The 15,208-nt window shown below is 42.0% G+C and overlaps 1 protein-coding gene across 5 annotated transcripts in view; it reads left to right on the top strand.

Annotated features, from left to right (window-relative positions):
• CFAP221 (cilia and flagella associated protein 221) overlaps window positions 1-15,208 on the top strand; it is a 113,901-nt gene that overhangs the window by 11,656 nt on the left and 87,037 nt on the right. For all 5 annotated transcript variants that reach the window (XM_015109927.3, XM_015109923.3, XM_028830641.2 and 2 more), the window contains 3 exons: window positions 3,515-3,601; window positions 3,751-3,849; window positions 5,843-5,943. In XM_015109927.3, the coding sequence (XP_014965413.2) occupies window positions 5,885-5,943 (59 nt within the window). In that variant the 5' untranslated portion in view covers window positions 3,515-3,601; window positions 3,751-3,849; window positions 5,843-5,884. The remainder of the gene's footprint in view (window positions 1-3,514; window positions 3,602-3,750; window positions 3,850-5,842; window positions 5,944-15,208) is intronic.

Genomic DNA, 15,208 nt, shown 5'->3' with positions numbered 1-15,208 from the left:
TGATCCTCCCACCTCCGCCTCCTGAGTAGCTGGGATTACAGGCGTGAGCCACTGCACCCAGCTACCCAGGCCTTCATTCTCCACTAGTCTCCATTTCACTTCAGATCTCAAACAGAAGCTGAATATTTTCTTCCTGTTTCTGAGCTCTTATTAACTAAATATCTACACTTTTGTTTGAGTTTGTTGTTTCTTATTTCTCTGTTGATCCAAATGACCAATTCCAGATCAAGAATCTTTTAAAGGTAGACATGGGAAACTATAGTCAAATAATGTATCTTTTACTATCACAAATTGAATCTATGTTATTCTTTAAGAAAATCATCTACTATTTTCTTATTGCTAATTTTTTTCTTTTTCCTTTTTTTTTTTTTTTGAGACGGAGTTTCGCTCTTGTCGTCCAGCCTGGAGTGCAATGGCGTGATCTCGGTTCACTGAAACCTGCACCTCCTGGGTTCAAGCGATTCTCCTGCCTCAGCCTCCCTAGTAGCTGGGATTACAGACTCCCACCACCACGCCCAGCTAATTTTTGTATTATGGGGTTTCATCATGTTGGCCAGACTGGTCTCAAAACTCCCGACCTCAGGTGATCCACCTGCCTTGACCTCCCAGAGTGCTGGGATTACAGGTGTGAGCCACTATGCCTGACCCTCCTATTGCAAATTTTTTACTCACTTGACAATATAGATATTATGTCATGAATTCTGGCATGCCACCTTCATGTTCAAATGGGTAGTGGTTAGATTTGGATTTGCTCTGACACACTCAGGTTGGAGGAGAGGTCAGGTCTCTTTATTTGTCCGTAGGTGCTGGCTGGATCTCCAGTCTTGGGCGTTTAGGTTCCTGTCTTCCTTGGGACCATTCAGGAATACTGGAAAAATGGAGCCAACCCAGCAGCTTGGAGGACAGATCTCTGTTCTGGTCTTCTGCCCATATTGTTGCTTGTTGGAAACTGACCTAAGCCAGTGAGCTTATTTCTAATTGTCAGGCAGATATTGAGAGTCTGACCCTGACAGCATGTGGGAGTCACAGGTCCACTCCTCAGCAGCCTTGCTACAGGGGGTCTGCTGCAGCGAACAGGTCTGAGAAGACACTCTACAATACATATGAACACTTACTAGCAAGCAGGCAGAAAGATCACTGTGTTTGTAATCTCACAAAGTCCCAGCTATAGCTCCTGGTGGGGAGGCTTTAATGGCAGCAGATGTGACAACTGGCTGACCGAATACTTTAGTAAAGTACAGAGCATGGGGCCTGAGAGGGAGTCTGGGGCCCTTGAATGTAATTCTAAAGGATATTGGTCTTTTGCACTCACCAGATTCTCATACCCCTTTTGTTTGAGAGTGGAAATGCCTGGATAATATTTCTAGTTAATCCATAGATTCTGAGTATCCTTACCACTAATATAGAAGACTCTCCAGAATGAACTTAGGTGGCATAATTGAAACACTCTGGGGGCTGCCTCTGGAGTGTAGATGCTGGGTTAGGATCCTTCGGTGCTCACAAAGCACTCCTAGAGGCCGGTCGTGGTGGCTCATGCCTGTAATCCTAGCACTTTGGGAGTCTGAGGCAGGTGGATCATGAGGTCAGGAGTTCGAGACCAGCCTGACCAACATGGTGAAACCCGTCTGTCTCTACTAAAAATACAAAAATTAGCCGGGCCTGGTGGTGCGCACCTGTAATCCCAGCTACTCAGGAGGCTGAGGCAGGAAAATCACTTGAACCAGGGAGGCAGAGACTGCAGTGAGCCGAGATCGTGCCACTGCACTCCAGCCTGCACAACAGAGCAAGACTCCGTCTCAAAAAAAAAAAAAAAAAAAAAAAAAAAGCCCTCCTAGAGTGCAGATTGCTGATTTCCTCTGAGTTTAACCACTCCCAGGGTACATATTAAAACCAGTTTATACACCCTTGTTTGTTGCAGTGTTCTTAGTGAATTATTTTTAAGTAATAACAGATGATAGAACCACTTTTGCTTCCAGTTCTTCCTGGACTCCAGCTTGAGAACTTCACAGCCCTCCCCCAGTGAGAAGCATGGGGACAGAGCTCTTTGTTAAGGTTCCAGGCCTGGAGCTGAGTGGCCCCTCTCCATCCTCAGGCGGGTCCTGTCACCCCAGGACTCACAGCACACCTCTCCTCCTAGCCTCTCTCACAAGGGCTGCTCTCATGGGTCTGGCCCCTGGGAACTCATCCCTTCACCAAGACTGCCCATGTGCAGGTCCCCTTGGAGGCCAAGAGAGGCCTGGGAAACTTTTTGTTTGGGCTTTTAACAAGTTTTGTAAGAAAAGGAAGATACACCAAAACAGGGTCACAAAAATTGTAGTGCTTTAAGAATGTTCGCATGTAACAAATAAGAACGTTTTAAACACATGCATGACCAGACACAGTGGCTTATACCTGTAATCCCAGCACTTTCAGAGGCCAGCGTGAGAAGATCCTTGAGCCCAGGAGTTCCAGACCAGCCTGGATAACATGGTGAGACCCCATCTCTACAAAAAATAAACATTAGCTGGGCATGATGGGGCGTGCCTGTAATCCCAGCTACTCAGGAGCAAAAGCAGGAGGTTTGCTTGAACCCAGGAGTTCAAGGCTTCAGTGAGCTATGATTGTGCTACTACACTGTAACCCGAGCCACAGAAAGACCCTATCTCAAAGATAAAAAAATAAAAAAGCAACAACAAAAGAACCACAGGCAAACACAGTGTGCCCTCGTCAGGAGGGAATGTCTAAAGTCTTACTTAGAACATTGAAGAATGTCAGGCCTCAAGCAATGGGCCTTCCAAGCCCCTGGCACAGGCCCAGCCTCTGGCCTAGACTTCAGAAACCAAAGGTCTCTTAACCTTCCCCTGGCCCAGGCAAAGCCCAGATCCCCAGAATTCAAAGTTCTTGTGTCCCTTTCAAACAAAGGAAGGAAAAATACCTCTTTCCTCAGAGACCCACCAGATGATCCTGCCTCACAGGGATGGCCTTCTCCTGTCACTTTCAGAGAATTCCCACCCTCGACTTCCTTTTCATCTGCCCAGGCATGGATTGGAGGCTGTCTTAGCCATGTTCCTTTTCCTGACTTTCTGATAGTTTCAGTGTCCTCTGGCCCCTAAACCAGTGGCATGTAATTAGAGAACCTGTAGGAGTTGGTGCCTGACTTCTTAGCTCCATTGAATCACAGGACTAAATTGAGTTCAACAGAAAGCACTTGCAGTAACGTTCAGGACTGTGGAGAGGGGCCTCTAAAGGACACTAAGTCTCGGGCTGGGGTGTGGGGCAGTACTGCAGGCTTTGCTATTGTTCCTAAGGGGGAAAGTGGGGACAAGGGGAACGTTTTATAATTCTTGAAATGGTGTGTGTTGTGTTTATTATTCTTCAAATGGTGTATGATGTATTTCAAATCTTTTAAAAAGTTAAAAAATACAGGATATCTCCTCAAGTTCTTTCAGGAACAGATGAAGTCTACATAAATGAGATGAATATGCAAATAAATAAAGCCGTGTATTTCCTCTAAATACTTCTTTTTCTCTCCCAGCATCTGGTCAATGTTTCCAACGAAGACACAAGTGTTCATATTTTACCCCCGCAAACCAAATACTTTGAGATCAATTATGTAAGAAAGGTAAGTGTCATTGGTTTCCCTGTTCTCCCACGGTGTGGTTGTCTGCATCTCAGGCCTGTGGAGGGTGGGTATGTGGTGTATTGTCCCCCCTGGTGCTGCTGTCTGTGCAGTCCGGGGCTTGTCCTGACAAGAGCCCACCTGTCTTCCAGGAACACCACCTGGTCCCTGGCTTGTCCCTCACGGTCACCGTTACATTTTCTCCAGATGAGTGGCGATACTATTATGACTGCATCCGCATTCACTGTAAGGTGGGTCTCTTAACATTGCTCTTTTTTTTTGATGGTGGGTTAAAACTTACATTCTCAAGGGTGGCAGGAAGAGAGGTGGAATGACCACTGAGAGCTTTCTTGGCCCAGTACCGGGTGTTCCCCGGGTGACCAGTGTGACTGGTGTGCGAGGCTTGTTGCCCAGTGACATGGCCCAAGATGGGAAAGTATTAAGCTGCAAAGGACCTGGACAGAGTCAGGAGATGCTGTTTGCTGCAGGCTTCCCACTGCCCTGTGCCTAAAGCTTCATCTATCATGTGGTGCTGGCAGTTGCTGAAGCCTTTTCAAATAACTTTAACATACTCCCTTAAATGCTAGGTTGAAAAACTAACAACCATCCAAGTTATGATTATAAACACCAGCCACTGGCCTATGCCTGGGATTGCCCACAGAGGCAGCCCTGGTGCGGGGATGGGGGTGGTTCCGGGAGGTGGGAGCTGTTTGAGTTCTTCTGAGCCTTTCCTAGGTCACCTAATTCATCCTTTGGCCTCCAGCCAGAGCTGCTGTCATTCCTTCTCTTAACACTGTCCCCTCTGCCCCTCCCTTTGCTCGATAGTCCAGACCTAGTCTTCAGCTTGAGAAGCCTTTAGGTTAACTAAATTATGTTTAGTTATGTTTCAAAACCAAAACAGAAGAGTATACATTAGTAACAAAGGAGTTTCTACTGTTTTTCTTTTTAAGCAATGCTTTTATTTCTTACAATCTGTACAATAAGGTGACTTGCCTTGAAAGCATTTCACTTTTTCTTTCCAAAAAAGTTACAAAAATTTGCAAAGTTAACTTTTGTAAATTGATAGTGTTGTCTCTGACTCACATCATCATATTAGAGATGCATTTCCACAGGGGGAGGGAACGAACCTTAGACCCAACATACCCACAGTAATATTTTAGATCAAGAAGCGCATTTCCTTAAGAATGTGGTAGACCATTTTTATTTTTTTGGAGTTTCAATTAAAAAAAAAATAAAAATGGCCGGGCACAGTGGCTCATGCCTGTAATCCCTGCACTTTGGGAGGCTGAGGCAGGTGGATCACCGGAGGTCAGGAGTTCGAGACCAGCCTGGCCAACATGGTGAAATCCCATCTCTACTAAAAGTACCAAAAATTAGCCAGGCCTTGTGGTGCACACCTGTAGTCCCAGCTACTCCGGAGGCTGAGGCAGGAGAATCACTTGAACCCAGGAGGTGGAAGTTGCGGTGAGCTGAGGTTGCACCACTGCACTCCAGCCTGGGCAACAGAGTGAGACTCCATCTCAAAATAAAATAAAAAATAAAAACAAAACCAGAATATTGCTTTCAGATGGAATATTCTGTGCTGAGCAGAAGAAGAATCCCTAGAACAGGCATTGTATATAATGCCAGGACACATTTTCTGTTACTACCAAATAATGCTAATAATAATACCTCACTTTTATGCAGTACTTTTGACTTTTTAATACCATCATCTGCTTTAATTCTAAAAATACCTTTAAGGAAAGATGTGATTATCTCCACTTTGCAAAGAAAGAAACTATGCCTGGAGAGGCTAACAGTCCTTCTGAAGGTTAACGTCCTATGAGACAAGAAGCAGGTTTCTCTGCCCTCTTGCCAATACATTGTTTTCTATTCTGTGCTGTCTGGATCAGATGACTCTGTGTTGGTTCTCTTTTTCTTGGGCCACTAAAGATTGTATTTCTTCATAATTTTCTGAAATAGAAGCAGATAGATTACTGTCGTCATATCTCTATGAGGCGTCATTATCTTTAGCGTCCTTGGATAATAGTGAACATCATTTCAGTAAAGGGTACTTAAACTTTTCTACGCTTTGTTTATGGCTAAGAAAACTCAGTATTTCTAATGTTGTAGTTAAGTGCCGAAGTTTCTTAAGGAAATATTTTTTAATGATAGAAAACAAGATAAGAAATAAAGCATCTACAAGTTTGTCTAAAAGTCGTAGTCTTCAAAATGTTAAACTTGACTTTTTCTGATTAATTTTAGGGAGACGACACTTTGCTTGTTCCTATTCATGCCTATCCAGTAATGAACTCACTGGACTTTCCTTCATTTATAAATCTGTCAAATGTTCTGCTTGGTGAAAGGTGAGTTACCAAAATGTCAACAAAATGTATAGGACGTGAAAAACTAAGAGATATTCATACGAAACCTTAGACTTTTGTTTTTCCTAATGGAAGTTCATCCTTCTACCTGAAATAGACTAGACTTGTCATTGTAAAAGGCCAAAAAAAAAAAACCAAGAAAAAAAAAGCAAAAACAAAAACCAAACATGAGTCAAAAGATCATAAGCAAGAAGGCGAATTTACTGGGTCAATTAACAGAAAGGTGCAGGCCAGGTGGATCTTCAAGTGCCTCTGGGTCTAGGGATTGTAAATTGATAGTGTTGTCTCTGACTCACATCATCATATTAGAGATGCATTTTCACAGGGGGAGGGAACGAACCTTAGACCCAACATACCCACAGTAATATTTTAGATCAAGAAGCGCATTTCCTTAAGAATGTGGTAGACCATTTTTATTTTTTTGGAGTTTCAATTAAAAAAAAAATAAAAATGGCCGGGCACAGTGGCTCATGCCTGTAATCCCTACACTTTGGGAGGCTGAGGCAGGTGGATCACCGGAGGTCAGGAGTTCGAGACCAGCCTGGCCAACATGGTGAAATCCCATCTCTACTAAAAGTACCAAAAATTAGCCAGGCCTTGTGGTGCACACCTGTAGTCCCAGCTACTCCGGAGGCTGAGGCAGGAGAATCACTTGAACCCAGGAGGTGGAAGTTGCGGTGAGCTGAGGTTGCACCACTGCAGGAGCCTGACTCTCCCCATATCTTAGTTCCACTGTCTTGCACTTCATTCTCAACAGGTCCCCTTCATGGGAGCAAGACAGCCTCCAGGAGCTCCAGACATTAGCCTGGGGATGGGGTGATTGGAGAGGGTGGAGAGGTTGGTGACATTCAAGCAAAACCCCAGGACTGAGGCTTATGGGACCAACCTGGATCATATCCCCATCCATTAACCAATCTGTTTTTGAGATGAAGGCAAAGACAACAGAATTTCACTACAGAAGCCAAGGCTCAGATTCTCTCCTTTTTTTGGGAAAATGGTGAATGATTCCAATATAACTTAAGGAATGTCTTGTTCTTTCAGTAAATACTAAATGTCTACTACCAGGCATAGTGCTGTCTGTCCCTAGATGGATATTGAGCTGTGAGATATTGATATATAGTTGCCCTTCAATATCCATAGAGGATTGATTGGTTCCAGGACCCCCCACAGGGTCCATGGATGCTCTAGTCCTTTACATCAAATGGCATAGGCTGGGCTTGGTGGCTCACGCCTGTAATCCCAACAGTGTGTGAGGATTTCTGTTTCTCCTACATTGCTGCTAACAATGAGAATTATCAGACTTCTGCATTTTTGGTGACTTTTACATTCTTAGCCCCATGCTCTTCCATTCTCTATTTCTTTTCCCCAAAAAATTCTGCAAGAACTCCACCGCAGTACTTCCTCTTTCCTGCTCACCAACCCTTCCTGTGTTCGCTCACTCCTCCTCAGTAGGTCTGTACAGGGACGCCAAGAGTTTAAATAAGTGAATCCTTCCTTGCAGGGTCCTCTCACTCTCTGAATTTTGAGAACAGCTATTTCCTTTGAGTGGGCAAATACAGCGATTTTTATCAAAGTTGAAGTGGCAGGAAACAACTAACTCCGTAGTTCACTAATTCTTTTTTTATTTTCTTCTTTTTTCCCTTCCATAAATTACTTTTTGTTTGGATCATAAGCCAGACTTATGAGTTGAAAACAATGAATTATAAAACTGGTGAAAATAATATGCCTAATAACGCAGACATCAGCCTTGGGTTCTTAAACCAAAAATCTACCAACCTCCCTAGAGGCTGTTCCCAAGCTACTTTGTGTATAATACCCTTCATTTGTAACCAGAATGAAAATTTCAGCTGAACGGTTTATTTAACGGAGTTATTGTATATAATGATGTGATATTTTAAAAAAATCTTTCAAAAGATAAGCACGCTACTCTTTTCTTCCAAACATTCCGGCAGTAGGCATAGCCTTCCAAGACTTCATGCCCTTCATGTAATGGCTTGTAATCAACTTTTAACTGCTCAAACTGTGCTATCCTACATTCGGTCCAAAATGTGTGGTAACAGGATGGGAGGTGACTACTGGAAAAGGCTTTCAGCTAAAGTGTTTTCTATTAATCCTAGGCTACCTTGGGGTTGAAGGTATCATTTGGGTGGGTTCTTTATGCAGTATTCATTCAGTCAGTCAGTTAACAAACCTTTATTGAATGCCCGCCATGTGCCAGGCACAGTGTTAGGTTCTGAGGATGCAGAGATGATCAAGACCTGGTACCATGACCAAATAGAGAGTTTCCATGCCTAATTCAGTGTATACTGAGAAGGGATGACCCGGCTTCATTGAGGTGAGTTGAGGGCAGGCAGGATGAGGAGCTCAGGCAGCACTTCCAGGGGGAGAACATGTCTGAGCTGAGTTTGGAAATTTGACTAGAAATGAGCCAGCAAAAGGAGGGTGTGGAGTAGAAAAGAAGAGGGGGTGTTCCAGGAATCATCATCTGTAGAAAATTTTAAAACAATCAAGTCTACTAAAAGTGAGTCCGCTTTTGTATATTACCATGCACTGACAATTCTTAATATTGCCAATGATAAAATACTCCTCCCTGCAAGGGTGGACTTGCTCCTAGCCACTGCCTCTGATGCATGAGAAGCTATCAGCTTAAATGCCAGTCTCGCCTGTGGTCTCCAAGCTTGCCACTCTCATTTTTGTTGGTGTCACAGCACTTTGTTTCCTGTGAGACCCATCGAGCCATCCTACTCTGTGCCGACTGCGGTCCAGCCTTGCTCCTTCTCTGCCTTAGCATGAGCACCGCCCCCAGCCCTTACCGACATGAGCACCCTCAACGGGGCTCCATTCCTGTCTGCAGGGGCAGCTTGTCATCGGATGATGGGCCTAGAAATGTGCACCTCTGAGTGCTGCCTCTTGGCACGTGTCCCAGCTACCTGGCGGTGCTGAGCCCTACCACACTGGTCTTTCCATCCCGCACACCCCACTCAGAGGCAACTCCTGGGTCAGTGCCTCTTTTGGCTTCACCATCTACTTGTCATGATGTCTTTCAGCAATGGGACCTCTGACTGTGCTTGCAGGGTGGTTTTTTTTTTTTCCTTCTAAGTTTTAGATTTTATTTTTATTGTATTGTATCAAAATATATGTAGCATAGAATTTACCATCTTAACCATTTTTATGACTATTTATACCATAATAGGGCCTGGAGTTTTTTTGAAGACTTTATATTCTTATAGCAGTTTCATTCAAAGCAAAATTGAAATGAATGTACAGAGATTTCCCATATCTCCCTGCCCCATGCATGCAGAGCTTCTCCTTATCAACAACCCCCACCCAAGTGCCATATTTGTTACAATCAATGAACCTACATTGACAGATCATTATCACCCAAAGTCCATAGTTTAGGGTTCACTCTTGGTGCTGTATAGCCTATGGGTCTGGACAAATGTGTGGCATGTATCCACCATTGTGGTATCATGCAGAGTATTTTCACTGCTCTAAAAATCCCATGCTTCTCCTATTCATTCCTCCCTCAACCCCCACAACCCCTGGCAATGACTTTTTTTTTTTTTTTTTTTTTACCGTCACCATAGTTTCTCAGAATATCATATAGTTGGAATCATATAGTATTTAGTCTTTTTCTGATTGAATGCTTTCACTTAAAATATACATTTAAGGTTCCTCCATATCTTTCTAGGGCTTGGTAGCTGATTTCTTTTCAGTGCTGTGTAATATTCCACAGTCTAGATGTACTACAGTTTATTTATTCATCCACCTACTGAATGGCATTTTGGCAGTGTCTAAGTTTTGGTAATTATGAATAAAACTGCATTAAACGTCCATGTGCAGGTTTTTGTGTGGATGTAAGTTTTCAGTTCCTTTGGGTAGATACCAAAGAACATGATTATTGGATTGTATGGTAAAAGTATGTTTAGTTTTAAAAGAAACTACCAAACTGTCTTCCAAAGTGTCTATAGTGATCTACTCTGATGATTTCTTTTAACTAGTTCAGTTAGACTACTGATGTTCATAGTGATTATTGATACAGTTCTATTAATATCTACCATATTTGTTAGTTTTGTATTTGTTGCCCTTGTACTTTGGTTCTTTTTGTCTTCCACTATTTATCTTCCTGTGGTTTTAACCGTGTATTTATATGATTCAATTTTTTCTCTTTTCTTTTAGCACATCAGTTATATTTCTTTGTTTACTTTTTTTAGTGGTTGCCCTAGAGTTTGCAATATGTATTTACAACTAATCCAAGCCACTTTCAAATAACGCTGTACTGCTTCACAGATAGTTTGAGTACCTTAACATAGCAAAATAATCCTAATTTCTCCTTCTCCTTTCATGTATAATTGCTGTCACTCATTTCACTTATATATATAAGCATACATAAACATTATATATACATATATATGAATATTTGTACATATAAGATATATACATAAGAACACACAATTGAAATCATTATTGCTATTATCCTGAACAAACTGTTAGCTGTTAGATCAATTAAAAATTTGTTAAAAAGTTTTAATTTTGCCTTCATTTATTCCTTCTTCAATGCTCTTCCTTTATTTTTATTTTTAAGTTCTGGGATACATGTGCAGGATGTACAAGTTTGTTACATAGGTAAACGTGTGCCATGGTGGTTTGCTGTACTATCAACCTACCACCTAGGTATTAAGCCCAGCATGCATTAGCTATTTTTCCTAATGCTCTCTCTCCCCTTGCCCCCCATCTCCCAATAGGCCCCAGTGTGTGTTGTTCCCCTCCCTGTGTCCATATGTTCTCATTGTTCAGTTCCCACTTATACGTGAGAACATGTGGTGTTTGATTTTGTGTTCCTGTGTTAGTTTGCTGAGGATAATGGCTTCCAGATCCATCTGTGTTTCTGCAAAGGACATTATTTCATTCCTTTTTATGGCTGCATAGTATTCCATGGTGTATATGTACCACATTATCTTTATCCAGCCTGTCATTGATGGGCATTTGGGTTGATTCCATGTCTTTGTTACTGTGAATAGTGCTGCAATTATTGTTCTTTCTTTCTTTATGTAAGTCCAAGTTTTGACCCATATTATATTAATTTTCTCTAAAGAACTTCTTTTAACATTTCTTTCAAGGCAGGTCCACTGGCAACCAATCCCTTTGTCATTTTTGTCTGAGAAAGTTTTTATTTCCCCTTCACTTTTGAAGGATAAATTCACAGGGCACAGAATTCTGAGTCGGTGGTTTTTTTCTCTCAACACTTTAAATATTTCACTCCACTCTCTTCTTGCTTCCATGGTTTCTGAGTATAAGTCAGATGTAGTTCTTATCTTTGTTTCTCTGTAGGGAAGGTTTTTTTCCTTCTGGCTTCTTTCAATATTTTTTTCTCTCTCTGGTTCTCTGTAGTTTGAAGACAATATGCCTAAGTGCAGGGTTCTTTGCCTTTTTTTTTCTTTTCTTTTGCATTCATCCTTTGTGGTTTGATGTCTGACATTCATTTATGGAAATTATTAGTCATTATTTTAAATATTTCTTCTATTCCTTTCTTCTCCATCTGGCACTCCCATTACCTGTATATTATACCTTTTGTAGTTGTCCCATCGTTTTGGATATCCTGTTTTTGTTTTTCAGTCTTTTTTCCTCTTTATTTTTCTGTTTTAGAAGTCTCTATTGATATGTCCTCAGACTCACAGATTCTTTCCTTAGCTGTGTCCAATCTGCTAGTAAGTCTATCAAAGGCATTCTTCATTTCTGTTATTATGTTTTTGACCACTAGAATTTCTTTTTGGTTCTTCTTTAGGATTTCCATCTCTCTGCATACACTTCCCATTTGTTCTTGCATGCTGTCTACTTGTCCATAGAGCCCTCAGCATATTAATTATAGTTGTTTTAAATTCCCTGTCTGATAATTTTAGCATTTCTGCCATGTCTGGTTCTGATGCTTCCTTTGTCTCTTCAAACTGTTTTTTGCCTTTTAGTATGTCTTGTAATTTTTCCTTGATAGCCAGACATCATGTACTGGGTAAAAGAAACTGCTGTAAACACACTTTTGTAATGTGTTGGTAAAGTCACAGCAGGAGGGTATTCTACAGTCCTATGATTAAGGCTCAGTCTTTTAGTGAGCCTGTGCCTCTGGACTGTGAACTTCACAAGTACTTCTTAGTTGTCCCCCACCCGCTTAGGTGAGACAGAATGGCTAGTGGGCTGGAGCTGAGTCTTTCCATTCTCCCATGTGAAGACTAGAGCTAGCTAGAACTGGGTATTTCTCTTTCTGATTTCACAGCACGAACAAAGACACACTTATACTTTCCAAAAAAAAGTCTTATTCAGGTATAATTCACATATTATAAAATTTGCTAATTTAAAATGTACGATTCACTCTTTCTTAGTATATGCAACTATCACCACATGCAAGTTTAGAACATTTTTATAACCCCCCCCCAAAAACCCATACCAACTACCCATATCCCACCCTCAAACTTTCCAGCCTCAGCCAAACCCGAATTTACTTTCCATCTCTATAAATTTGCCTGTTCTGGACATTTTATATAAATGGAACCATACAACATGTGGTCTAGTGTGACTGACTTCTTTCACTTAGCAATCATGTTTTCAAAGGCCATCAACTTGTAGTTTACACAACTCAAATCACTATTTCATTCTTTTTCATTGCTGAATAACATTTCATTTAATGGATATAACACATTTTATTTATCTATTCATCAGTTGATAGATATATGGGTTGCTTCTACTTTGGGGCAATTATGAATAATGGTGCTATGAACATTTGTGTATCCATTTTTATGAGGATACATATTTTCATTTCTCTTGGTAAACACCTAGAGGTGGAATTGTTAGGTCATATGGTAAATCTATGTTTAATATTTTGAATGACTGCCAGACTGTTTCACAAAGTGGCTGTACCATTTCCATTCCCACCAGCAATGTATGAAGTTCCAGTAGCACTTACACTATTAAATTAGTATAACAACCACCCCCCGCCTTGTTTTTTTTGAGCTGGAGTTTCACGCTTCTCGCCCAGGCTGGAGTGCAGTGGTACAATTTCGGCTCACTCAACCTCCATCTCCCAGGTTCAAGTAATTCTCTTGCCTCAGCCTCCCGAGTGACTGGGACTACAGGCGCGCGACACCACACTCAACTAATTTTTGTGTTTTTAGTAGAGACGGGGTTTCACCATGTTGGTCAGGCTGGTCTCGAATTCCTGACCTCAGGTGATCCACCCACCTCGGCCTCCTAGAGTGCTGGGATTACAGGCGCCAGCCACCGCACCTGGCCAACAACCACTTTTTTTTCCAAGCTTTTTTTTTGAGACAGAGTTTGACTCTGTCACCCAGGTTAGAGTGCAGTGTCAGGATCTTGGCTCACTGCAACCTCTGCCTCCCAGGCTCAAACAATCCTCCCACCTCAGCCTCCTGAGTAGCTTGGACCGCAGGCATGCACCACCACACCTGGCTAACTTTGAATTTTTTGCTGGAGATAGGATTTCACCATGTTGGCCAGGCTGTTCTTGAACTCCTGAGCTCAAGAGATCCACCTGTCTCAGCCTCCCAAAGTTCTGGGATTACAGGCGTGAGCCACCACACCCAGCCTAACTACTACTTTTACAGCTAAAAAAGAAATACCATACATGATGAGAAAGCACAAAGCTGATGGGAGACCATAAATTCAGCAAAAGGTGAATTCAGAAGGGTATATTTTCCCTTTCACATAGAATCAATTGGGACAGAATTGTCAGAGGTTGTAGGATTTGTGTTTAATACCACTAATTCTGCTTTCTTACTTTGCGGTTGCCCCTTACTTTGGGGCTGCTTTTGCAGTCCGAGGATAGCCTCTCTTAGGGCAGGATGAGACCTCAGCACATTTTCCCCAAGGTCCTGAAGTGGGCTGGTATATATTCATCAGACACATTTTCAGTGGCTGGATTTGATGGTTGTAAATTTTCCTTACTGAGATTAAATTCCACGTGGGCACTTGCCGACTACCTATAAACAACTCTGGTGGCTTAAGATCTGGTAAAATGTATTTTGACAGCCTCTGTAAATAACAGAAAGTTGCATTCCAGTTTCTGTCCAACATTTCCAAGTCAAACACAGCATCTGTGGGGTACAGAGGGCTTTTAGTTCTCCTTCCCTTCTGTAGGTTGAAACTGTGCTTTATAACTAGATATCCTAACCATTATAGCTGGTTAAAATTGGTAATCACTCAATATCTTAAAGAGTATTGTAGATAAAATACAATCTCAATCTTCCCATAATAAGTAAATATGGATATGCTTATATTGGATACAGAAATTTTATATTTTTCCAATCCCATGGTTCTAAAAAGGTTCATGTTAATTCATCATGGTCTGTAGTTTACCCAACAGCATCTTCCTGGTACCAGATAACTAGTTGAAACTTGGAGCAGGTCCAGTCGGTTGACCAGTTGCTCTCCCATCAACTCATTTTTCTTGCACCAAGCTGACTTTAACCAATTGGTTAGCATGCTCCAACAAACCTGATTGAAACTCACCTGGGGAAGTGATAACAAATCCAGGAGAGGATCCACTGTGGATCTGGTGGCTGAAGATCTGGTAAAATGATGCCATGGACAAGGCCACCATAGGCTCCCGCAGCAAGTGGCCCATGTACTCATCTCAGGGCTATAGAGGCTCTGCAGCCTGCAGGGCCACATTAACAGCATTCACAGAAGAGGCTCCTGGCGACTCCATTCCAAAGCCAGGATACTTTAGCTTCTTGAACTTTTACATCATAAGTTCAGAAATTTACCGAAGGATGCGTTTCCTTACTTAGTGAATCTTATGGCTCCTTTTAGAAAGCATGGGAACAACCAAGGTCAGAATATGATGCATGAGTGTAACCAAATTCTCCTACTGCCCCTGGAGCTTAAAGCATCTGGGCCACATGGGAATGTGCATTCTTAAGCTAGTGCTAAGAAGGAAGACTGATGGTAAGAGTTTGCCCCCACATAGACAACCACCAGTCTTGAATTGTGCCAATAAAGAGTCTCTAGGAGAGGGGACTGAGAACCAGCTGTAACTGGGTTAGAATGCTAGAATGCAGATGTCAGGAGAAGACGATCAAATTGATATTCACAAGTGTTTTTTGAAACCCTTCCTACTCGAAAAGAAAAAATTCACTTGTTTCTGCTTGTCAAGGGAAACACTGCTTACTCATATGAGGGACTCATTTTATGTGCCTCAAGTTTGAAATTGATGGAAAGGAGCAGCAGCATTTTATGA

Source organism: Macaca mulatta, chromosome 12, assembly GCF_049350105.2.
Source record: "Macaca mulatta isolate MMU2019108-1 chromosome 12, T2T-MMU8v2.0, whole genome shotgun sequence".
NCBI lineage: Eukaryota > Metazoa > Chordata > Mammalia > Primates > Cercopithecidae > Macaca > Macaca mulatta.
The sequence above is the reverse complement of the archived record's forward strand: the minus strand, read 5'-3'. Positions and strand labels throughout refer to the sequence as shown.